Raw genomic sequence first — 27,014 nt, 5'->3', positions numbered from 1 at the left:
GGTTTTATATGGAATTTCTACTTGAATGTATAATTTTTGTATACACTGCAGCTGTGCTATTTGCGCAGTCAAATTGCAATGACCGTATAATCATTTCTTATTATTTTTTATGTACAGTCACTAGCTGACCTTTTTATGATAATATGCTGGTTCTCGGCTCGCTACTACACTTAGTTCATCAGTTTGAGTGAAGCGTAATACAAGTGGATTCCAGTTTTATGTGACTGGCATGCGGTTGACAATTCATTTCTGTTGAGTTTTATTTATGACGTCATTAAAAGTACAGGTTCACGGAATTTTTACGTCATTCAATAATGATGCTTTTTATCATTAAAATTTCATCTGGAACCGTATATTTAGAATGACCATGAATTTGTCATATTAGAATAGAAATAATTCATTGAGTTATTTTTAAACATGGTATTCCCCATCTGCCATGGTATTTGATAGCAAATACTCAGGCACATGAAATTCCCTAATGACAAATACCCCGACAGAGAAAAGAAAATCTCAATACATAGAAATTGGTAAAAAATACCATGTCTCTCATCCAATCAAAATACAGCATTATTACATAAGGTGGAATAAGATGTTACCAGAAACACTCCCATATCAACTAACAGAAAATGTACACCTTATAATGGAACATCACTATCAGGCAATGTTTTAGTCTACTAATAGTTTTGAATATTAAGGTAAGCAATTAATAATTTTCAGTAGCGATGCTTTTTAAAACAAGTTTGAACAAAATTAATATTTAAAACAACTGTCTTGTGCAAACTCAAATATAATACTAGCATTTTTCTAATGTTTGCACTTATTTAGATATATATGTACTTTTGCTGTATCAATTTCAATATGAAACATATTTTTAATAGTTTCTTATGTCTGTTGATTTGGTTTGTTTGTTGATTTACTTGTGTGAATACCATACAAACTTTACTCAGTCAGTGGTCATCTTGTTACTCTGAGAGAAATTGACATGACAAAAAAAAACATTTTCAAAGCTGTCACTGCAGCCTTAAAATGAAACCAAGAACAATGGACAGCATGACAGACAGAAAGTTTGAAACAATTTATTTTTAGTTCAATATTGAACTGAGGGTATAATAAGCAATATCATCAACATAATCAAAGATTTACAAAACAAAATTTAATGTAGTATTTATGAACATTCATGTTGTAAATAAACATATGTTAAAGTCTAATAGCACTTAAAAGGTCACTATGTTATTTTCATCGTGTTCATTTTCTGTTTCTGATGTATCTGAAAAACAAAAAAAAATATTTGTTAAAACATTTCATCACACTGAATTAATGCCCATACATCAATCAAGTAATAAGAACACAATAATTAATTCTCAACTAATTTCTATTTGTAGAATGAAGTCATTTTGCACAGCTTTTCATGAAACTTTCAATTTTGAAAGAATTATCTTGTAAATAATGTAAACTTAAGCTTTCACATTTATATACCATTTTTTATGAACATGAAAACACTGAAATGTCTTTTTACCTGCCTTCCCCCAAAAAATAGATAAATTATATGTTGAAATTCCTTGGGATGCAGGGCTTGCACTGGTTTTAATTTAAAACATTGATTACTGAACCAAGAAAAGTAGTTCAAGATACCTTGAATTGTGTAAGAATGTATTTTTGTGTCCTGATTTTTATTGTATTTTCTTTATGTCAGTTCACAGATTAAGATTAAAAGACAGAGGGGTTGAGATATCAAACAAGAGTAAACATAAACTGTCTTGCTCACTTAACATGTATACTGTGCAAATTATTTCTTCTAAAAATTGTCATTTCATAGTAACTGAACGGAAAATGTGATATAAAAGTTATGAATCATCTAGCTTTTTTATCTTCCATAATATAAAATTTTATACAGATAGTTTATACTGCTGACTGATTATGCAGCATTTGTCACAGGTGAATCAAATATTTTTTTTTACACTATACAATTAATACATATTTGTTATCAGTGGAATGGCCTAGATATAATTTGTTGTAAACAAAATCTTACAATGTGACTATGACTTCTCTTTCTTTTTCTCTGCCTCAACCTTTGCTTCCTCAGCTTCATGGATTTTAATCAAATCTTCTACCTGTGCAGCAGGTAAGATTGTTATCTGTGTTTTGTTGTTCACTCTGGTCAATGTGGCAATTTCAACTGTTATGAGAAAAGATAACATCTTGGTTAAAGAAAAGATAATATGGTATATCAAAATAATAAATCAATGATTGTATAATGGAATGTTATACACATTTTTGGGTAGGCATGAAATGGTTTATTCAATGTCATGTTTTGCTTCTGTTATTTTTTTTTATATCTTTTCTGCATGTAATAGGGGGATATTTTAAATGTACCCATGAAAACAAACTCTGTCCAATCTAACCTCCTTCAAATAGTTAAACAGACAGAAAGTCACAGGACATAAAGTCACAAATTTGGTAGGACAAAAAGTCACAGGACAAAAATCACAAATAATCTGTTGACAACTGTTTGAATATGTAAGAGAAATATCTTGAAATATTTACTTTTTTATACATACATTTATATTAAAATTTAGGAAATGTGTCATTATACTTGAAAAATAAAGATTTATTTAATTTTAATCGTGCAAAAGAAAGAGTTCTTGGCACTATGAAGCCATTTATAAGTGCCAAGCCACTTTGACATTTTGTTTTTTTAACAATTATTTAATTATCTTTGATAAATTTTATTTACAAAGTTGGTTTATGTACAATAGTTCAAGAAAAATACAAAAATATTTTTGTAGAAATAAGCGTTTTTTATTCAAAGAAAATAATCAGAAAAAATGAACTGTGACTTTTTGTCCTGTGACTTTCTGTCCTACATTCTTCAAATACTGTGGATACCATTGTACCCAAACCGATTTCCAAGAAACTTTATGGGTAAGGTGGGACAACATGTTTAAATGTTCAATGAATTACAATTTTTTTGTAGGAACATACACAGACTATGTTACTACCAAAAAATTAAATACATACAAAAAAGCAAAATTCTTCAATACAATCAAAGCGCTGTAAGCGCTGAAGGCAGTTAACCAAAAACCAAGGCAACCGTTATTATGAAAACTGTTGCAATGTTGCCTCAACATTAAACATTCATGTTTATCTAATGATTTATTTATTAAGGCAAATAAATAAAGGCAACAGTAGTATACCGCTGTTCAAAACTCATAAATCCAGGGACAAAAAACAAAATCGGGGTAACAAACTAAAACCGAGGGAAACGCATTAAATATAAGAGGAGAACAACGACATAACACCGAAACGTAACACACACAGAAACGGACCAAGCATCAGACAAAACACCACGAGAATAACAAATATAACAAGAAAACCAAATACATGAATTTGGGATAGACAAGTACCGTGCCACGTCTGATCTCAATATCTCAAAAATAAGAGAAAACACAAACGACTCAACGTTAAAATGCATAAATAATTTATATGTTATCAAGGTTTCAAAAGCAATGCATATATCAATGTATATTTTTTATGGTGAGTCTGCAGTGGTACAAGTTCCCAATGATTGCAGTTGTTCTACTTGGTAGTTAACCTTGGTTTTATTTGACTGCTAGAAGTTCAATTTGACTTAGTATGAACATGTAATAGTATGAATGGACTGGTTTCCCTGGAAAGAAAACTGAGTTTGTGTTCTATAGTACAAAAGTTATGAGACACGAATCAGACAAATGTTCACTACAACAGGGATCAAAGGTGAGGTCTGACTGACCTGCCCATAGTAAATGTAAATGATTTGTTATTTTGTCCCATACATATGAGTATATATAATTTAGGGGCGGGGATCTCAACGGTTTTCAAGTTCTCAAACAGGTAGGGGTAGGCAGAGGATTTAGGGGGGCAGGGGGCCTGGCCCCCCTTTTTTGGGAAAAAAATTGGTTGCTTATATAGGGAATCACTGAAGCGTGACTGGAGGGGGCCCCTCTTAGGTCAGTCAGTGGGCCCCACTTATGAAAATTTCTGGATCCGCCACTGGGGGTAGGGTGACCCTAGGGACTTCCCCTACATTTCATTTTATTTGTTATATTGTCCCATACACGAATATATATGGTTTAGGGGTGGGGATCTCATTGGTTTTCAAGTTCTCAAACAGGAGGGGTAGGGTGACCCCAGGGACTCCCCCTATATTTCATTTAATTAGTTATATTGTCCCATACATGAATATATATTGTTTTGGTGTGGGGATCTCGACCGTTTCCAAGTTTTCAAACAGGAGGGTTGGGATGACCACAGGGACTTCCCCTATATTTCATTTGATTTGTTATATTGTCCCATACATGAGTATATATGGTTTAGGGGTAAGGATCTTGACCATTTCCAAGTTCTCAAACAGGAGGGTGAACAGTGACCTCAGGGACTCCCCCTATCTTTCATTTGAATTGTTATATTGTCCCGTACATGAATATATATGGTTAAGGGGTGGCGATCTCAATGGGTTTCAAATTCTCAAACAGGAGGGGGTGGGGTGACCCAAGGGACTCCCCCTATATATCATCTGATTTGTTATATTGTCATACATGAATATATATGGTTTAGGGATGGGGATCTCGACCATTTTTAAATTCTAAAACAGGAGGGTTGGGGTGACCCCTAGCGACTCTTCCTATATTTCATTTGATTTTTTATATTGTCAAAAACATGAATATATATGGTTAAGGGGTGTGGATCTCGACTGTTTCCAAGTTCTCAAACAGGAGAGGTGGGGTAACTCCAGGGACTCCCCCTATATTTCATTTTTTATTTATTATATTGTCCTATACTTGAATATATGCAGGGGCGGATTCAGACGGGGGAGGGTTGCAGGCTTGCACCCCCTTAAATTTGCAAAGCATGGGTTGTTCTCAGCTTGATAAAGAATATTCCGATAATTTTACCTAAATTTTTTTTAGCCTCGCTCTCCTCGTCGAAAATTTAAGTTTGCGCCCCTCTTAACCTAAAATCCTAGATCTGCCCCTCATATGGTTTAGGGGTGGGGAGCTGGACCGTTTCCAAGTTATCAAACAGGAGGGGGTAGAGTGGCCCAAAGAATGCCACCTATATATCATATGATTTACTTACATTAAGGTATATATAATATAGTTGCATTATTTGTGAAAATAAAGAAAGAAACTTTCAGCTACTTTAATTGACCCTTCAAAATTGAGAAAAAACAAATAACCCCTCGAAATTGCAGTAATATGTTTACACTTTAAAAGCATCTCACATGCATTATCATCATTTATCATTTATAAAGAAAATTTAGACTGTGACCATGACCATGTATATTGTTAGATATACTGTTCCATGCTGTCACGTTGTATTGGATTTTTAAATCAAAATTTGTCAAAAAGTAATTTTGAGTTTCTGAATAAAATATTTTTCTGCTTTTTCTTTCTTTTACATATATCTTTTGGTTTACAATACTAGTGTTTATATTCATTTACCATGCATAGATGTATTTTTTACACCTGCTTGGATTTATTTTGAAAATGATCGCCAAACCCGGAATTACCCTTATCCGCTTCCGGAATCAGATCCGATTTTGTAAAATTTTGTCTTCACGGCCGCCATTGTTATGTGTTTACAATGTTGTTTTTGTCAATCAGATACGATTTTACTCGAATTTATACAATATTTGTCGGCGATTTTCTATATAAAGCTAGCGGTTGAACAAAATGAACATCGCCGTCATGAATAATAATGATAAAAATAAGTTTTAGCTCGTTTAATTGGAGACTTTGGTGAACATGGTGAAAAGGTTTGCAAAGTAATTTCTTATTTTCTTTCAAATGGAAGGTGACTACGTACGTCGGTCGTAGCTAAATGTAGAAACCAACTATCCTAGTCGAAATTCCGCTTGCAAAAGTGGAAGGTCGCGGACCTCGGACCACCGCTAATTTGAACACCTGCCTCCAAATTGAAAAGCTACGAAAATGTCTTTTTCTAATTTGAAATTGCCGCCAACAGCATGAACAGTTGAACTTATTATATAATAGACTACTGACGTAGTTGTACTACGTATTGATGACAAACAATATTCCTACGACTTTTGTCATTTGGGAAATCTAAACTACTTGTCTTAAGAGATTTTCGGCGATTAAATATTTCATACAATTGTTCTTTGACATCTTAGCTAAAAGCACAAGTCCTAATGAACTACACAAGGATTCTTAAAAAGCACTACTTCCTATGTGTAACTTTAAAACTTTTGGATAAATCGACGATCATTTAAGGTTTTTCTGGTAATTTTTTTTGTAATCCAGAATAAAAAGTATTAAAAAAGTGTTCAATTAGTTATATATAATATAGTAGCAAGCTAGATAATAACAATGGCAAATATTTCAGGATTTATTGGGTAGAACACAAATCTAGGGTGCTCGCATAATGCAGCTTAACTGCATAAAAATGGTACCGATGAAAACAAATAAATTGGCAGTAGTTTATACATGAGATTATTTAGGTTGATGAATGAATGTTACCTTTCTCAGCTGTCAGTTTAGTCATATCTAGAGTTTTACTCAGAATTTTTATAGCTAAATTGAGGGCATCTTTTAGTTTAACTTCTCCTTCTTTATATTCTTGTTTCAACATTGATACAGCATTCTGAAATTAAACAAATACACAAACACTTTACTTTCCTAGTTCTAAATATATCCATTTATGACTATAAAAAAACATATATAAATGACAATTGCTTCAGGCTTTCAACTCTTGTTTAATAATATTTAAACCTGTTTGCTTTTGCCTAGAAAATGCATTTACAAGTTTTGCTCATCAACTTTTATTTCTAATATCTAAAAATAAATCATAGTATCACAAATCACAAAATATTCTGATTTTTCATTTTAGATTTTCCATCCATTAAACATACATTTTTTCTAAAAAAACAGATATTCCTTTCTGCCAAAAGTATCATTTCAAATGCTTGTACATTTATCTAAATATTTGTATAAATATTTAATGCAATGCACCGCATATTGTTAATTGCATGGTTCTTGCAACTTGATTTGACCAACTTCAACCTATCAATTCAGAAATTGACCAAAATTTTCAAAACATGGGGACAACTTTTATATAAATGGGCTTTTGCAGTCTGATTAGCAAATCCAAATAAACTAACTTATAATGAATCCAATATCTATTATTTTTTTTTAATTACAACATGATTTCTGATGACTTACAGCACTGTTATTTCCTATACATGTGGCTTTCCATCCACCATAATTACCACTGGGATCACTCTGATATAACTGGAATCCATAATGTTTGTCCCATCCTACATACAGTAACGATACACCAAAGGGTCGTTTACCTGAAATAAAACACATACAGTAAGCCTACACCAAAGGGTTGTTTACCTGTAATAAAACACATACAGTAACGATACACCAAAGGGTTGTTTATCTGTAATAAAACACATACAGTAACGATACACCAAAGGGTCGTTTACCTGAAATATAACACATACAGTAAAGATACACCAAAGAGTCGTTTACCTGTAATAAAACACATATAGTAACGATACACCAGAGTCGTTTACCTGTAATAAAACACATATAGTAACGATACACCAGAGTCGTTTACCTGTAATAAAACACATATAGTAACGATACACCAGAGTCGTTTACCTGTAATAAAACACATATAGTAACGATACACCAGAGTCGTTTACCTGTAATAAAACACATATAGTAACGATACTCCAAATGGTTGTTTACCTGTAATAAAACACATACAGTAAGCCTACACCAAAGGGTTGTTTACCTGAAATAAAACACATACAGTAACGATACACTAAATGGTCGTTTACCTGTAATAAAACACATACAGTAACGATACACCAAAGGGTTGTTTACCTGAAATAAAACACTTACAGTAAGGATACACCAATGGTCGTTTACCTGTAACAAAACACATATAGAATGACACCAAATGGTCGTTTACCTGTAATAAAACACATATAGTAAGGATACATCAAATGGTCTTTTACCTGTAATAAAACACATACAGTAACGATACACCAAATGGTCTTTTACCTGTAATAAAACACATGCATTTACAGTAAGGATACACTAAACAGTCATTTACATGTATAAATCATACCCATACAGGAACAATACACCAAATATTCTTTTACCTGGAATAAAACACATACAGTAACGATACACCAAATACCTGTAATAAAATATCATACAGTAAGGATATACTATATGGTCGTTTACATGATATACAAAAACAATCCAGTTACATTTAACTTGAAACAATATATGATTTTACCTGTTATACTTAAACCTCTATCATGGTCTTCAGTATGGTGTTTATAAATATTAAATCTTCCCTTCTATCAAACAGAATCATAGTGCATTTTAAATTCATTATTTATTTGTGAATCAAAATCTCTGTAATTTATATGACAAGTGAAGTCCTGAATACATATCTCAAAATTTTGCAGTCTACTGTATACTAGTACACCATATACTTAAAAACTTTAATATGTCCTTACTCAACTTAAGTTTAGGACTCCTCAATGTAAGTGTAAGGATCTCTGTAATTTGTGATATATGAATTTGTAAAACACACCTAGTGAGCTTGAAACTGTGTAATACAATACAAGTTATTTACCTCCAAACTGTGTATAAGCCTGTTTGATATCACATAATGTACTAACAAGCTGTTCACATGGTATTGGTTCTTGGTACTGTAATAAATATCTGTAATGACAAAAACAACATATTTAAGTATAAAGTGCCTGTTGTTACTTCAGTTCATCACCTTGATTGTAAATTTCATAGTCTAAGTACAAAATGTACTATTACTTACATATTATGCTAGTGACCTAATATGATATATACGGGGTCAGTAAATTCCATATGGGGTTCGAGCTTTGCTCTCTTCCCATATGAAATTTACTGACACCGTATATATCATATTGGAAGAAAGCAAAGCTTGAACCCCATATGGAATTTACTGACCCCGTATATATCATATTAGGTCACTAGCATAATATGTAACGAATTTATCTTACTGACTCTTTATTTGTTGAATTTAGATTAGAGTTTAACACATCTTCTTATTTCTACCTTAAAGTGTTCAAGTGTTCAATTTTAAGAACCTTCTTCAATTGGTCTGCACTAAAAAAAACTATTTATAATCAACAACCTTGATATAACAATATTAAACAGAACTTTCAATACTTTTAAATAATCAAACAGTGCCAAAGTTGTAAATCCACTACTAACCATGTATTGAATTAAGCCCCGCCTCCCTACTAACCTAAAATTTAATATACACGGTCTCCATGCAGATGCTTTTAATCAATCATATTCCTAGAAATGTATAGGAGGTAAGATAAATATAATTACATGGTATACTTCCAATAACAGATCAGTGAATACCATGGTCATTTCACTTGTTTGTCTTTTGAAAATTATAGATATTTCAAGTCTGTATGTAAATAAAAAGAGACAAAGGGGTATATATAAAAGAGACAACAACCCAAGGAAAAAAATTACCTCAAGACATTCAGAGGACAAAATACAGTCTTCCAAATAAAGGAACTCTTATATATAGATCAAATATTTTCATGTCAAGTCTTAAATCTCCTTGTGAATTTATTTAAACAGAAAATCTAAAATCTCCCATTACCACCCAACCTATACCATGTATACCTTATTTACTGGATACACTAAATAAATGTAAACATGTTCCAGTTGAATAGTCTTACCTCTGTGCTATAAGTCGTAGTTCATTGGTCAATACATTTGCATCTGATGTTATTCCTGCTACGCTACAGGCCATATCACTGTCAAATATAATCAAACATATGTTTGTTCATGCTTTACTTTCTTATTCCCTATTTCATGTAAAATCTAATTACAAAACACTGAAAGATTTTAAGTTCAATCACAACTGAACTAATAATAATTATGTCAAAATGACTTCAACCATAAAAACCAGGCAAGAAATATGCAGTTATTTCTTAAATGCACATATCTAAAGGTATATAAATACTTTATTATTTCATTTTCATTTTTCAAACTCATGTCTATCTAAAAAGCTATAAAAAAAAGTCTTGTACAAAATCTTTTATTCTTTTAAAACAGGATACACAGGAGAGACCATGTGTCGGTTAGTGTATGGAAACGTTTATACTATGAAATTTTTGTCTTCATTGTTTCTATATTCTATAATCTGGTATCTTTAAGTCACAATATAATTTTTGATGTGCAGGTTAAAACTTACTCATTGAGATTATAGATTTTTTCTGAATATGAGACTTCATCCAACAATTTGTTTGTGTTTCTTCTCTCTGCGGCTAAAACCACTCCATCACTGGCTAATATCCCTAAACAAGTTCCTGCATGTCCTATAGCTTCCATGGCATACTCCACTTGGTACAACCTCCCTGTATTACATAAATACTCACATCAAATCCATTCTTTTATTAAACAAAACAAATATAAAGTATTGCTTTTTTTATGATATATGCTACATATGTACAAAATGTATGAAAACATTTGTATACGAGAGAAAAAAACAAGAAAAAATTCAGATTGCATTGACATACAATTGTTATAACTTGGTACAAAGCTAAATTTGTACATTCATCTTGCATATGTGTGCAAACAATTTAATATTCATGTACATAATTATGATAGTGCAAACAGTTTAAAATGTGTTTGATTAAATATATATGTAGTATGTTTCACTTTCTATTCTTACCTTCTGGGGAAAAAATAGTTGTTCTGGAATCATATCTCCTAGACTGAAAAGAAAGAAAGAAAATAATTACATTTGAAACTAGACTAAATTATTGCTTCTATTTTCATGAATTGAAGTTTTGCACAGGTTTGTTTTGGGCATAGTACATAATCAGGTCTTCTTGTCGATGCAGTATGAAATCTACATGTAGTTTGAAGCACAGCCAATTAAAAATTAATGTAGAATGGTATGGTTTCATATCAAGTTGATAAAAGGCTTTGAGCTTGAAGCCTTCCTTTTAATTTAAAAACTGTTAGCATTCTTTGGTACTACATGCATGTTCTATGTATTGCCTTAATATAATCATTGGTTTGTTTTATATGTTTTGTTATCTTTTAGATAGTTTAAAGTGCTTGTACTGTACTGATTTGTACCTTTTGTAACGTACATGTACATTGTACATGTATATTTTGAAGAAATATAAAACAATTATTGTTAAAAACCATTCCAAAAATGGTCTGAAAAGTTCTAATCCTGCAAAACAGGAACAAATCTTATTTTTAACAGATAAAACAGGATCACAATAAGTATTAAAGCAATTCCAGGAATAAATCAAAACATGTTTTTAATCAGAATTATTTTTTCTTTATAACAGTCACACTTTCAGATTTCATTATATATATATATATAAACACTTGTTAATTAATTATGACTGAAATATACCTTGTTCTAGATTATAAGTACTGTTCTTATAATTTTTTTGTAAGTTATTACTTTGACTGTTTAGTATTATATCTTTTTCTGTATTTTGTTTTTCGTTTTTGCTTATGTGCTTTGTTTATATGTTTGTTGACACATTTGTTTGTTTTATAGTGATTAAGGTTTGTGACCCCTTCTGTAGCCATGTGAATTATGAAATTTGAAAACTGCAATAGTATCAAAACAGTAAAAATATCTTTTGTACATATTCCAAATGCAAAGGCATTATTTATTTATTGTTTCCTTGCATTTAATCATGTTAATAGTAAAAGGAGATTTTGTGGCAAATAAAAACCAAGATTTTTCCACAGGCTCTTGGGTCTATGATACAGATTTTTTTTTGTTTTTTGTTTTTGTTTTATTAAAATATTAAGTTTTCTTTATTTATAATACATATCTATCACTTCTGTGCATGTCTCACCTAGTTTCGAGTGATTAAAACGACCCAGAGAAAATACCCAATTTTACTATCCATACTAAGAAACAAAAAGGCAACTAACTCGACGCCATTTTTCTGCTATCTATAAATAAATAGATTGACCTACCTGGATTCCCCAACGATTTCTCTGGGAAAACGTGCCTTCCTTGCTGTCAGATCGCACACATATTTATCAAATTGGTATTGTTTGTAACATTTTTAGTCCATCTCCAGCATATAATAAAAAGATTTTAACTATTTTGACTAATTTCAAATTTACGTGCCCAGAAGTTGACTGTTTTTCCCGAACTTTTGTTAAAGGGAAGTAATATTTTCCCAGACTTTTTCGGAATATCTCTCCAAGTACGTATGAAAATAACAAAGTGATACGATGACTTTCGAACTAATACTATATGTTAACAAACAGATATGATGAACAACGAACAAGATCAAGCCCCTAATTCGATTATTAGTGGTCATAATCTTTTAATTTTCAAAAATCACACAGTTTTGATTTTATGTTAGAAAGGGGAACTGCAAAATTTGGAAATATTGTCCCCCCTTTTTTTTTTTTACTTCAGTTAACATGACCCATGTTTTGTAATAATTAAAACAAAGTCAATAACATTTTTGTGGAAAGAAAATATTAGTAAATTCCCTTGCACCCCCCCCCCTTTTTCCACCAAATAAATAAAATTATCAGATCAAATGGTCAATGGCTTAATTTTTTTTTAAGTCCTCTCATAAGTCAATTTTGGGTGAGTATTTGTATATTTATAAATTATCATGAATCAATGTTTTTATGAGTAACTTCCTTTGGTTGAATTGTCATCATTTCAGACTGAATATGATGACAGATTCTTTTCCGGCAATTGGAAAGTTGCGCCTTTTTGGTAAAAGTTCGGAAATCATCGTATCACTTTATTATTTTCATACGTACTTGAAGAGATGTTCCGAAAAAGTCAGAGAAAATATTACGTCCCTTTAACAAAGGTTTGGGATAAAACAGTCAACTTCCGGGCACGTAAATTTGAAATTAGTCAAAATAGTTAAAATCTTTTTATTATATGCTGGAGATGGACTAAAAATGTTATGAACAATACCAATTTGATAAATATCAACCATGTGTGCGATCTGACGGCAAGGAAGGCACGTTTTCCCAGAGAAATCGTTGGGGAATCCAGGTAGGTCAATCTATTTATTTATAGATAGCAGAAAAATGGTGTCGAGTTAGTTGCCTTTTTGTTTCTTAGTATGGATAGTAAAATTGGGTATTTTCTCTGGGTCGTTTAAATCACTCGAAACTAGGTGAGACATGCACAGAAGTGATAGATATGTATTATAAATATAGAAAACTTAATATTTTAATAAAACAAAAAAAAAAACAAAAAAACAAAAAAAAAACAAAAATCTGTATCATAGACCCAAGCGCCTGTGGATTTTTCCTGAGACAATTTATTTTATCTTTTAATATTGATTGCGGACTTTCACATTTTGAATTTCACATTCTAAATTTTCTTCAGAACAAGGACGTATGTTAGTTATACCTCCTTGTTCAGAGTATGATATTTTTCTAATTTTTGTTATTTTTGTTATTTTACTTTTTTCTACTTCTACTACTGTTATTTTTTTTATACTTGAATGTGTATTCATGAACTACACTACTAGTCAATCATTAACATTAAAGGTTCACCCTAGCAAAAAAGCTGAAGGAGAACTCAGGAGTAAAAATTAACAAAGTTATGTCCAACCGGCATAGTCCCCCCTTTTTTTCATTTCCCGTGTTAATTTGGACCTCATATTCAGAACTCCTATAGAAATTGTATTTTAGTGAATCTCATGATCATATGCATTAGAAATTTAGAAAAAAATCACTAAATTTCTGCTAGGAAAGTGTATTTTACTTCTTTTAACGATGATAAAGCAGACCTACCATCTTTGAAATACAGAGCTGTAACGTTTAGTTTCGTATTTAAACAAGTGTAAAGTGTAGATTTCTATTGTAATGTTAGTCTCGATGCACCAGAGTTATCGTTCTTACAGCCAACAATAACGTCTGGTGTCAATTGTAGAGATGTATGTTATATTCATGAGCCTCGCACCCAATTTTTGGATTTTTTTTCTAATACGCGATTGGGTGGTATTTACATGTTGGATAATAAACTCCTCCCTTACTTCAATAACAACAACGTGGTCGAAGAGCACGTGTATCGTACTGTTTTATTTTAAAGAGGAGGGTTTTATCTTTTATTCATGTTATTTAGATGCATTTAGGAGTGATTTGTGTTAAAAGCGAGATGAACAAAATATTGTCATTGAATGTGTAAAACTCCTGTATTTAGATATAAAAGAATCTTAATAAGGATTCTATAAGTATTTCCATATAAATCCTTGGTTAAAAAATAATATATATTGTTTTTGGTATAAAAGAAACATAAATCTCGAACCCATTCTCCACCTCATCAAAAGATGAATGATTGAACCATTTATTTGAAAAAGTAAGTTTTAATTTCAGCCTATTGGTGGCACCACTCTCGTTTTTTTTTTAATGCGGAAAAAATATATGGGCTGATTATATAGGGAATAACCACAGCAGACTGCATCGGCCCCTCTGAGACAGTCAGTGAAAACTTCTAGATACGCCACTCACGGCCACTTCATGTATATTGACATACACGCTTTGTGTATTATATCAACAAAATCGGGGTTTTAATGGGGTCACGGTGGGGGTGGTACACAAATCACTGATTTGTCAGTATCAATACAATAGCGAATGTATTGTGTTTATCTTGACAACAACTGATAGTGCTTTTACTCCCCCTTCCATTTCGGAAAGATGATTGATTTGTTGTTAGGAAAATACGTTATGCATGCATTTTCCAGAGGATGCTAGCTGCATGTATATGCCAAGCAGCTATATATATATACCGATTGGTCATTATTGGTATCAAAAATAATGTTTTACCTTTGATTTATTTATTTTCTTTCTTTCAAATTTCAAGATATGTATACTTGACTGTGACGTTAAACCAAGGAGTTGTATATATATACATTATCCTTCTGGAAAATGCATGCAACAAATCAATCATCTTTCCAAAATGGAAAGGGCCTTAGTAAATAGTTAAGCCTCATAGATTTAATCATATTGACTTTATTTTGTTTTCAGTTTTGCTATTTATATCCTGACCGGTAGAAATTGGACATAACTGCTATACCTCAAATTAAACATCATGGTGCTTTTTGGGGTATATAATTAAGTAAAAATAATTCGGCTGGCCGGGGGGTGGGTTGCATTTGAAATTAATAAAATGAATATTTTTCACATTTACATATATTAAGATTTAATAAAACACTTAGAATTCAATATTGTAAATCTTCTATTTTATACGGATCTTTTTTCTAAATGCTAACATTGTCTCGCTGTTTTACACGGCTAATAGTTCCATGCGATGGTAAAGGCCCTTCTCTATATCTTCGGGAAGAAAGTGGGGGGATTTATCATCACACGAAAAAGATGCAATTGTTGCTCCTTGTTGACGGCCTCACTGGTTTTGAGAAGAAAACAGTGCTGTCCATTTGTTTGTATATGGGTGAAGTGATTATCCCCCAAAAAATAGAGAAAAAGTAAAATATGACAATGATGACCAAGAAGGCAGAGTAGGGAATTCATAAACAAGGTAAAATAAATTAGTATGACCGCTGTGGAAACTAAACTTGAAATTGATAGAAAATAGCAAATGCAAGTTATTTGTAGTATATTTTAATTCATATGACATAGAAAAACGGGAAAATTTAGAAATTTTTAGGTGAAAATTTTACGGATATTGGAAAAAGGGCTCAACTATTGCTCGGTCCACAAATATCTATGAAATGACCTTGGTTAAAGTATTGTAGTCCACCATACGACATCAACGAACAATGAGCAAAATTATTACCGTATAAGTCTAAACCAGGCCGGACATAACCAAATGAATAAAAATTTTAAAAAAAGGAAAGACCAACGGAAGAATGAATGACAAAGTAATTAACGAGAAAAAGGCATGCAGCTCACCTTAGCAAATGGCATACACAATCATGCTGTAGAATATTTCATTTTTGCACACACATAAGAGCAGAAGTCTGGACCTCTCTTACTTTGGAGCATAAACATTCTGCAAGTCATATCATCATTGATAAGTTCAAAGATTAAATTAGTGAAAATTGTTACTGTAACTAATAAGACAAGAGTGCACACGCTGAAATGTCTCGCCTTCTATACTAATCATTGATATTATGTTGATAGTCCTAAGTATAAAGCTAAGTTTTATTACAACTGTCACATAAACTTAACATTAACCAAGATAACTAAACAAAGACCAATGAACCTTGAAAATGAGGTCAAGGTCAGATGAACCATGCCAGGCAGACAAGTACAGCTAACAATGCTTCTATTCAACATATATAGTTGACCCATTACTGATAGTTTAAGAAAAATAGACCAAAACACAAAATCTTAACACTGTGCAATGAACCGTGAAAATGAGGTCACGGTCAAATAAAACCTGCGCGACTGACATAGAGATCATAAAATATTTCCATACACCAAATATAGTTGACCTATGGCATATAGTATTAGATAAAAAGACCAAAACTTTGACCACTGAACCATGAAAATGAGGTCAAGGTCACATGACATCTGCCCGCTAGACATGTATAGCTTACAATCATTCCATACAACAAATATAGTAGACCTATTGCATATAGTATGAGAAAAACAGACCAAAACACAAAAATTTAACTATAACCACTGAACCATGAAAATGAGGTCAAGGTCAGATGACACCTGCCAGTTGGATATGTACACCTTACAGTTCTTCCATAGACTGAATATGCTAGCCCTATTGCTTATAGTATCTGAGATATGGACTTGACCACCAAAACTTAACCTTGTTCACTGATTCATGAAATGAGGTCAAAGGTCAAGTGAAAACTGTCTGACAGACATGAGGACCTTACAAGGTACGCACATATCAAATATAGTTATCCTATTACTTATAATAAGAGAGAATTCAACATTACAAAAATTTGAACTTTTTTTTCAAGTAGTCACTGAACCATGAAAATAAGGTCAAGGTTATTGGACATGTGACTGACGGAAACTTCGTAACATGAAGCATCTATATACAAAGTATGAAGCATCCAGGTCTTCCACCTTCTAAAATATAAAACTTTTAAGAAGTGAGATAACACCGCCGCTGCCGCCGGATCACTATCCCTATGTCGAGCTTTCTGCAACAAAAGTTGCAGGCTCGACAAAAACCACACCAGTGTCATTTATCAGGCTTTTTTTATAGATGAAGATCAATGCATGGAAGTATGGGGCATGGACTTTGGAGGAATGCTCAGAATGTGAATTAGTAGGAGACATTGTAAATGCAGTACGAATCCAGACCTCTTTTTTTTAGACTGTTAATTACATCTTTACACTTAAATCGATTGGATGTGTGCTGATTGATACTTTAGTCTTCAGAAACAGATTTTTTACAAGTTGTTATTGACTTTGAACTAGCTGTCAGTAACTGCCTGTAAATACAATACAAGTTCAGTCCTAATCAACTGATTTTCATAGTTCAACTTCATATATGGTACTGTTAAATCTTTGTCCAAGGTTAGAAGGGACTTTGGCGCTGGCCAACATGTTTAAGCCCACAACTTTTGAATTCTGAATGTGCCTGTCCCAAGTCGAGAACCTGTACAACAGTGGCAGTATATCATATTTGTATTTAATTCATTTTTAACATAAATCAGACCAAGTTTTCTCTCTGGAATTGTTTTACATTTCTATTTTGTGGCCTTTTATAGCTCACTATGCAATATAGGTTTTTCTCATTGTTGAAAGCAATATGGTCACATTTATTGAGTTATTAAGTTCCATGTCATTTGCTCGCGTAGTGGAAAGTCGTCTCATTTGCAATTATAACCGCATCTTCTTAACTTAGTTATTTATGTATAAAAAAAAATATTGACAATTATATGTAAATGTTCACTGCAAAAACTTAAAAGACTTAATAATGAAAAGATATATTTGTAAAGTTTGCTTCAAATAATATCTTCCTTACACCAATTTTAAGCAAATCTGCCATCTTCATTCTAGGACTGTTTGACTTATTTATGCATGAACCCAAAAATGCAATCTTCATGTTTATACAAAAATTGCAAAAGACTCAGACCCTATCAGTATAATATAGCAACATGAAATAAAATATTCTGCACTGAATATCTTCTTTAATTTGATCATAAATTATTTTTTTCAAGATTTGTAAAATAAGAAATTTCACCAAGAGATTGATATCTAAAACAAGCTGAAATGTGTTTCCTGCTTAAATGATTTATATTATCAGTCTAACAGATAAAAGTTTACTACAAGTTTAAAGATATTAATGATTCATAACAATAAGGTCTGACAGATAAACCAAGCCTGACAGATTGTACACCTTACATCATTCCATAAACCAAATAGACATTTAGAGGCATTTTGTTTCTAGTATCTTAGATGAGGATCCACCATTTGAAAAGTTACACTGACTTATTAACCATGAACAAAGACAGATGATGCATGCCAGCCAGACATGTAAACTTTACAATCAATCTAAATAAAAGCATCTTTGGGGTTTATTATATTTATTTACATGTAGGTAAATGTTATCACTTTTATAAAAATTGTAAACTCAACACAGTTTTAATCATTTTATAGTTCATATTTTTTTGTTTTGCACCATTGAAAATATCTACAGCTTGTTCTTGTTCAAAGAATTAACTGTCATCGTTGTATGAATTTCATCAATGCATCCAAACTTGATTAAGTCATCATCCACAGCAAATTGCAAAAATCACTCTTAGTCCTGAATCTTCTCTTTTCTACTGTTGATAGTAGAATTAGCAAGCAACAGTTGTGTAATGTAATCTTAAGGGCTAGAGTTATAGCTCTGAAGAACATTGTAAATATCAGTTTCATGTATACACTTCATGAATGGTTCTCTGCATCTTATTTCCCTACAAAGATATGACACAAGTACAGACAACTGCTTTATTAATTGGAGACAAACATTATGTATTTAAAGAATTACTGCATGCGTTTACTCTAAAATTGTTTGATATTTGACTGTAGGGAACATTAGGTTTGATTAGACAGTTAAAAAAAGTATTTTGATACATTGTATGTTCCTTTGGTTATTCTTGTAGTTGAGTTGCTGTCTCGTTGGCATATACCCACATCTCTTCAAACAGTGTAAGCTCCATGTAATGATCTTAAAAAAGGTTCATACAAAAGCTTAAATCAAAAAGGTTATTGTGTATAAATTAAGTGCTTTATTTCTTCCAATTAAAGAAATTATAAAAATGCATTGAACAAAGTTAGATCATTATATTTTTCTTAAAAATATGTCTAAATAAAAAAGTTAATTATACTTAATGTTTTTTATGGAAACTTAAGACAAGACCATATATACATATACATAATTAGTTTCTTAAAGCCTTACAATTTCAGCATTTAAAGTCTTGAAGCATGGAAAGTCTCCTGTCCTTTGACAAATGAAATTATTCTCCTTCAGTTGTCCATAGAACCACGGTAAATTTTCGCAACTCCATATGTTAAAAAGAAGTGCTAGAAAATACAATAATGGAATAATCATTAGTTAAAAAAATATAAAATTTTATGAGTAACAATTTAAAGGTAAATTTTAATATTAAGGTCAATGTATACAATGAACAATGTCTCCAGACCTGTTTAATTTGCAGGGTTGCAAAATAATGAATAATAGAAATTATGAATAAATAAAATTATATTCACTCATAGCTAAATATGGTTGTGGTTAGAACAAAAAAAAAAGATAGCAGCTAGTATGATAATATATCTTTTAATTGATAAGATCTGAAATACAAAAAATCACTGACCAGTGAGTTGTGGAATGCATATGCTTGCAGACTAGGATGAAAAATTTTGTCCTGCATTTTTTTTAGCTGTAATCTCTGTCCTGCCTTTTTATTTTTCACTCTGTTCAGTCCTGCCTTTTTTTTTTTTAGTTTATCCTGACTTTTTTTTACCTAAATTGTCGTCCTGACTTTTTTTTTTTTGCAAGTGTCTCATCCTGCCTTTTTTTTTTTTACTCAAAACTCCTGTCCTGCCTATTTTTTTCAAATTTCATCCTAGCCCTCCCCCCCCCTCCCCCCCAAAAAAAAAAAATCAAATGGTAGCTCCCTTAAAATAAACAATTATAGATTTATCCTATGATCACTAAATTTATCAAATAAAGGCAACATGCAGTTGTATACCGCCGTTCAAACAATCTTCATTTTCAGCACTCATTAGGAATAATGTCCACTTTGCTACATTCCATTGTTTGTTTTACTTTGTCTCCAAGATGTGCAAAATTGATCTGAAAATGATCTGAAAATAAAAATTTATAAATGACAAAATTGCCTCAATCCTCAATCTTAAGGCCTGTTGGCACGAATTGTCCCAATGTACGGTTTTACTCTCTGGTGCGTTTTCCTCGATGTATTTTCTTCTCTGTGCTTTAAATTTGGTATGCGCTGGTTAAGATTGGGATTGAGGAACAGCAGTATTAAATCTGCCCGTTCTGTCAATGTAATGTGCCACTGTTTGTAATTTGGCTTTTGTCTCTTCTGTGTTTTCGCCGTCCAGTCTTGTCAGCATAGTAGCTAAATTCAAGTTTCTGACCCCGACCTCTTTGGATATTTGGTGTAGCATATCTTCTCGTTCTTTTTCATAGTAGGGACACTCCAGAAGGAAATGTTGAGGCGTTTCAGGTGCTCCACAGTTGCATGACTCTATGGCGTTGGTTTGGCCTACTCGGTTCTTGTAGTAATTCAGTTCTGTATAGCCAGTTCTTAGTTGGGCGAATATACTGAAATGTCTTTTAGTTAGGAAATCATACATAATTGAGTGTTTTGTAGTTGGTATTTTTTCATAAAGGTCCCTGCCTCTCTCAGATATTTCCCATCTTCTCTGCCATTTATTTCCTGTACTTTTGTATGCTGCTTGTTTGACGTCCTGTAGTGTTATGACGTTATTTTCCGGTGGTAATTCTTTTGCTTCCTCTGCCGCTGTTTTTGCAAGGATGTCAGCCTCATCATTACCAACTATGTTGGCATGTCCTGGTGTCCATGCTACAATTACATTGAGTCCTTTTTGCCTAAGATGTTCAATATTTTCTTTTATTTCTCTTATTACGGAGATGTAGCTGTTTGGGGCCCAGTTCAGTGTAAGTAATCCCACGGCGCTTTGACTGTCAGAGAAAATTTTGATTCTTTGTATTGCATTGTAAGTGTTTTCTGTAATGCAGTATTCTAGGACCATGAGAATTGCTATGAGTTCCGCCAGAAGGATGGATCCTCTTTGTGCCACAGGTCTATGTAATCTGGCAGCAGGTTTAATGTGTTCAGCATAGATAATTGCACCTGCTCCACAGGGTCCTGGGTTCCCTAGGCATGATCCATCTGTAAACGATATTGCTTGTTCTTGTGTGCAGTCTCCCATGAGTTGGTTAATGGTTTCCTGGCAAAGTTCCTGTTGCTCATTTGTCCTTGATTTTGAGTTGCCTAGTTGACTCCAATATAAAGGTTTTGATTGAGTCATTTGAGTTTCTCCCAGTCTGTAGGTAAACTCTGGTTCTATAAGATTGATGTTTATCTTTGTCTGTTTTTCCATTTCTGCTGCTTGGCTTAGTGCTTTGCCCATTGGTGTTGGATACTTGTCATATGCGTCATGTTCTTCATACCTCACAAGTTGCTGTTTGATTGGTTCCTGTGCAGATTTGGATTTAATCTTTGCAATCTCTTTAATGGCTATTTGTTCTAGTCTCAGGTCTATTGGCATAACTCCTGATTCCACTTCTAGTGCTTCTCTGCCAGATGTTGTAGGCATATCCATGCATAGGATAAGTGCTTTTCTCTGTACTCTGTCAAGTTTTTGCAGGTCTTTTGGTTCTGCTATTTGCCAGGCCGGACTACAATATTCCATGACTGATCTGACTAGACTGTAGTATAATTGTAATAACTTTTCTGTCTTTAAGGTTCATCATAACAAACGGACAAATATGGCTGTATTTACATGCCAAAAATTTCTCTGAGTACAGACTTACCTGTGTAGTTGGAAAAGTTTTAATGCCTGGCATCCACTAGATATAATAAAGTTAAATGCATTTTGTGTTTCAGAAAGATAAAATCTCTATTGGATTTTGATGGGCATTTTTTTTCCTTCATGCAAAAGGTCTGAAAATTGACAAAGTTGTGATACAACTATGAGATGCTCCCTCAGGTAAAAAACCGGTTTGTATTGTTTTGATTGTCCTTAATTGACATGGACAAGAGGTATCTTCACAACTACAGGTGAGATAAAGAGTTCGTCTGAGTCAGTGAGTGGACAGTATCAAAGTAATTCAGGTGTTTGTTTATTTTTACACCTTCTGCAGAAAGGAAAAAAAATGCCCAGCATAAACCAAAACAAATTTTATCTTTCTTTAACACAAAATGCATTTAACTTTTATATATCTAGTGGATGCTAGGCATTAAAACTTTCCAAACAGCACAGGTAAGTCTGTACACAGAGTAGTTTTTGAGGTGAAAATACGGCCATATTTGTCCATTTGTTATGATGAACCTTAATTTGCTGATCTGTCGCACTTCTCTGCAACTGTTAAAGGGACTGTAAATAACAAACAGACGTATCTACAAGAAAGTAATGCATGTACTTGAGTATGCAGTGTTTTATTTCTTTAGAGGTAGTTCTTATTAATAGAGTATTTGAAAGTATATTTACAAAAACAAAGCTTCAGATATAATGACCTAGCTTTACAAATTTTTCAGGCATGGTGATTGCTACTTCCTCCGTTTGTTTTCATCTAGTTTTATCGCAAATGAACGATAAGTCTAGAAACATTCCGAAAATATCCAACTCGTGTGTTTGCATATTTGGACACGCCCTCACATTACAATCATTCGAACTGATTGGATCCAGACTCTACATATGCATATGGAGCGTCTGGATTATCGAGACTATTGTAGTGTCGCAACACTGAAAATCATGTTAGATAAAAGATTCTAGTTTTTATCAATGAAATTCCACATCGCCAGTCAAGAAAATTGATGTTCACTATTATGAGATATTTTATCATATTAAAATTGATGCAATATATATTTTTACTTTTTAAAATACATACTTGTTCCTTTTAAAATAATTAAGTAACCTCATTTTAGAAAATTAATCTATAACTCTATCCTTTTATAAAAAATAGAATTATATATATATAACTACTATCACGTACTATAGACACTTATTTTGTTTTTGTACAACTTTTAAATATTGTATGTTTAAGTTTTAAAACAAAAACAAACAAAAAAAACATATATATAAGACCCTCACATGTAAATACTGCTATAGTGCACGTTTCCTTTATTATAATAAAAAAAAAATAAAATAAAAAGATACAAAATAAAACAGTCTGTATATATATATAAAAACAACTTATAAATGAAAGAAAACCTCCTACATAGTGTGCTGTACATAGTTATCTACATACAACCAGAAAAAAATCTTTCAAAATTTACCCCAAATACTCTAACCCGAATAATTCAGTCCCTCCCCGTAATCGATCTCTCCTACTTGTTAATGTAGTAAGCGGAATATAACGACTGAATTATTCGGGTTACAAATACTCTAATAATATATATATTAGAGGTGTTCCTATTTAAAGGAAGCTAATACAGAGAAGAAGAAGTTGTCTTTTTTACCCGTTGTCAGTGGCCAAAATAAGTAGCAAAAACGAGAAATGTATAAATGATGATAGTATGAGGAAGGCGCTACATTAAATGTCAGCTTTTCAAGACTATGTCCTACATTGATTACCAGTTGTTGGTTTGCTTAACGTCCAGTGGCAAATATTTCATGCATGTTCAGAACGAATGTCCTACATATAGTTTTTGACAAATATGATAAACCTAAATTGAATAATAATATTCAACCTTTTAACCCATGTGTTGCTTTTTTGTAGCATTATATATTTGTTGAACTAAACTTCCTTCTGACATGGTCCCAATCTAATTAAAATTAAATCCTTTAATTGCTCCTGTTCTGATATGTCGAGCAATTAAAGGATTTAATTTTAATTAGATTGACATGGTCCCAGAATTTAAGTACTAGATAACATTATCTTATTTTTCAATGGCAGTCTTGGAACTTCGGAACGGCATGCATCATTCGAGGCCTTACAGTGTACTCATAAATATTATATATATGCAACTTATATATATCAGAGACATATATATGTCTTTGTATATATAGAATGATAATACCAGTAATGATGTTATATCCTAATGAGCCTCCTCATAAGGATTTTCAGTTGACTGATGAGTTCAGTGGCGGATCCAAAAAGGGGGGGGGTTTCCGGGGATTGGAACTCCCCTTTTTTTGGCCGATCAATGCATTTGAATGGGAACATATAGTTGGAACACCCCCTTTGTCCAAGGTTAGGACCCCCCCCCTTTTCAAAATGACTGGATCCGCCACTGTGAGTTACTATAGAAAGTATAACAGAAGAGTGTGGCATGATTCCCAATGAGACAACTCTCCACAAGGGACCAAATTACACTGTCAGATTAACCATGTCATACAGACATCTATACACCTCACAATCATTCAATAACAAAACATAGTAGTCATATCGCTAATAGAACATGAGAAACAGGCGGCAATCCACAAAATCTTAACATTGACAAATGAAACATAAAAATGAAGACATGGTCAAATGAACCCTGCCAGACAGACATGTACACCTTACAATCATTCCATATATACACCAAATACAATTGACCATGCAGTTGCTTATCATTTATGAGAAATAGACCAAACCACATCAACTAAATATAGACGGCAATGAACCATGAAAATTAATGGGGGCAAGCCAAGGTCAAATGAACCTTGTCAGACAGACATGTTGCCATGATCTTTCAATCAGTTTCATTGAGGTCTGGAGCTGGCATGTCAGTAACTGCTAGTATAGTCCTTTGTTAATTTGTGTATCATTGTCATTTTGTTTAGTTTCTTTTGTAACCTATTCTGATATTGGACTCGGACGTCTCTTCATTTGAGTTTGACTATGCGTATTGTTGTGCATTTGTTTTTTCTACATTGGCTTTAGGTATAGGCCAAGGGGGAGGGTTGAGATCTAAAAAAAAAAACAACATGTGTAACCCCGCCGCATTTTTGCGCCTGTCCCAAGTCAGTCACTGAGACTCTGGCCTTTGTTAGTCTTGTATGATTTTTAATTTTAGCTTCTTGTGTATTATTCGAAGTTAATTTAGTATGACGTCCATTATTACTGAACTAGTAACATATTTGTTTAGAGGCCAGCTGAAGGACTTCTCCGGGTGCGGGAGTTTCACGGTGCATTGAAGACCCATTGGTGGCCTTCGGGTGTTGTCTGCTCTATGGTCGGGTTCTTGTCTCTTTGACACATTCCCATGATAGAGTAAAAGGAGAAAAGCCTGATAATTGTTCAGAGAAAACTGTGCCATTTTGGAATGATTCAGTTGTTCAATACTGTATATGACGCATTGATCGGGTAATACATGTTTTTCCTGTGGTGTAGTCCGCGGCTTCTTTTGTCGTGTTATGTATAGTCTTTTTGTCGTGTTATGTATAGTCTTTTTGTCGTGTTATGTATAGTCTTTTTGTCGTGTTATGTATAGTCTTTTTGCCTCTTTGAAATCATTTACTTTGCTCTGCAACTGTTCATTTCATATTGACTTTTGTTTTCTGTTCAGTTGCTTCCAAAATGTTGGGTCTCGACCCGCACACGCTGAAATCGGTATCGGAATGTGTTTGTAATCAATTCATGCTACAGTAGTAAAAGAAAAGCAGAAAAAGGGGCACCAGACATATCTGTTTAACTAGATACACTAGGGTAACTCTGAAACTCTCACTCAATTATAAAAAAATTGAAATTGGAAGCCAATGGTGAACAAGACATAAAACTTATGGAGCTATATATGACCAACAGGAACCTAAATTGAGTAGCCTTTATCTTTGACCAACCTTGACAGAAAGAGTTAGAACCTCAGTTATTAATCCAGCAAACAATTTAGAAAAAAACCTATAAAATTTTAATGATGTCAGTACAAAAGGGCAGACTACGGAGCCGATGTCATTATAACCTTGGAGACTAACATTCCACCAGCACCGATACCGACCTGGTAGCAGTTAATGAAAAGAACTCTGTTAGATTTCGAGTGTGGCTTCGGAGCGTTTTTCTGGATATACCTTAATCATGAAAAGCACATGGTTGTAAACTGTTTTGTGTATCGCTGAAGCACTTCCAGATGAATGCGCTGAACTTTTAGTTCACTGATTATTCATGAAAAAAGAATTCAAGACACACCAACAGTAAAAAGAAAACATTAGCCGTTTTTGTTATAACTCTCCAGAATTTTCGGTTTTAAATGCTCAAATTCCTCTTTAAAATTTTGACTTAACTTTATAGCGCCAACCGATCGAAAATTGGTATTACTGCACGAGTAAACTTATCTCGAGAAACTTATATCTGGTCTTTAATAGACTTGATTGATTCAGAATCTTGTTTTGTTGTTTAAGACATGTTTTGTATCTAATGTCTTACTTCTAAGATTTGACATCAGAAATCAAAATGAATCTCTCTTTCTATATATATCATTACTGTGGAATAAAATAGGCCAATAAAATACGTTTAAATTAGAAATGTTTAACTTAATAGCTTCAACACCTCGTCAGCTTTTATTTAATCAGTTTCGTTGCTTCCTTTACCTTCTGAAAACGTTATTTATTTTGGTCAGGCTGAGTATGCAGTGATAAAAGTTGGTATATTTCGAATTGTTTGACATCTATGAAGATAGAAAATGTGCCTTTTCGTTGATGACATGTATCAAATCTAACAAATAGAATCAGGGCCGTAACTAGGGTTCGAATTCAGGGGAGGCAGGGGTTTGGGGGCCGCCGATTGAGCCCCCTTTGTGCCCCCGCCGATTTTTTTTTCTCTCAATCATTGGCTAAAAATTACCCGTTTCCCTT

The 27,014-nt window shown here is 32.8% G+C and overlaps 2 protein-coding genes and 1 long non-coding RNA gene across 3 annotated transcripts; all 3 read right to left on the bottom strand.

Moving 5' to 3' along the window:
• Positions 1–1,134: 1,134 nt before the first annotated feature.
• Positions 1,135–13,923, bottom strand: LOC143073527 (proteasome subunit alpha type-4-like). The gene is made up of 9 exons (XM_076249150.1): positions 13,848–13,923; positions 10,759–10,801; positions 10,279–10,441; positions 9,761–9,838; positions 8,659–8,747; positions 7,218–7,348; positions 6,516–6,639; positions 2,030–2,176; positions 1,135–1,267 (listed from the first exon to the last, which is right to left on the bottom strand). Exons 1-8 carry the CDS (start codon positions 13,848–13,850, stop codon positions 2,037–2,039), a joined length of 771 nt encoding a protein of 256 aa, XP_076105265.1. The 5' UTR covers positions 13,851–13,923; the 3' UTR covers positions 1,135–1,267; positions 2,030–2,036.
• Positions 13,924–18,557: 4,634 nt separating this feature from the next.
• On the bottom strand, positions 18,558–19,632 carry LOC143070867 (uncharacterized). The gene is made up of 2 exons (XR_012976748.1): positions 19,432–19,632; positions 18,558–18,946 (listed from the first exon to the last, which is right to left on the bottom strand). It is a non-coding gene; the product is annotated as an uncharacterized LOC143070867 (long non-coding RNA).
• Positions 19,633–20,489: 857 nt separating this feature from the next.
• LOC143073794 (uncharacterized) lies at positions 20,490–21,845 on the bottom strand. Its single transcript, XM_076249553.1, has one exon. It carries the CDS (start codon positions 21,843–21,845, stop codon positions 20,490–20,492), a length of 1,356 nt encoding a protein of 451 aa, XP_076105668.1.
• Positions 21,846–27,014: the final 5,169 nt, after the last annotated feature.

Source organism: Mytilus galloprovincialis, chromosome 4, assembly GCF_965363235.1.
Source record: "Mytilus galloprovincialis chromosome 4, xbMytGall1.hap1.1, whole genome shotgun sequence".
Classification (NCBI taxonomy): domain Eukaryota; kingdom Metazoa; phylum Mollusca; class Bivalvia; order Mytilida; family Mytilidae; genus Mytilus; species Mytilus galloprovincialis.
This window is presented reverse-complemented; position numbering and strand designations above follow the sequence as displayed.

Bases quoted from the DNA above. Each gene is read 5' to 3' on its own strand.
- LOC143073794 (XM_076249553.1), bottom strand. From the start codon at position 21,845: ATGGATATGCCTACAACATCTGGCAGAGAAGCACTAGAAGTGGAATCA.
- LOC143073527 (XM_076249150.1), bottom strand. The intron at 9,839-10,278 runs GTAAGTTTTAAC...TATATTTGACAG, and splicing joins AAAATCTATAATCTCAATGA to TGATATGGCCTGTAGCGTAG. The intron at 7,349-8,658 runs GTAAATAACTTG...GTTTTATTTCAG, and splicing joins GGCTTATACACAGTTTGGAG to GTAAACGACCCTTTGGTGTA.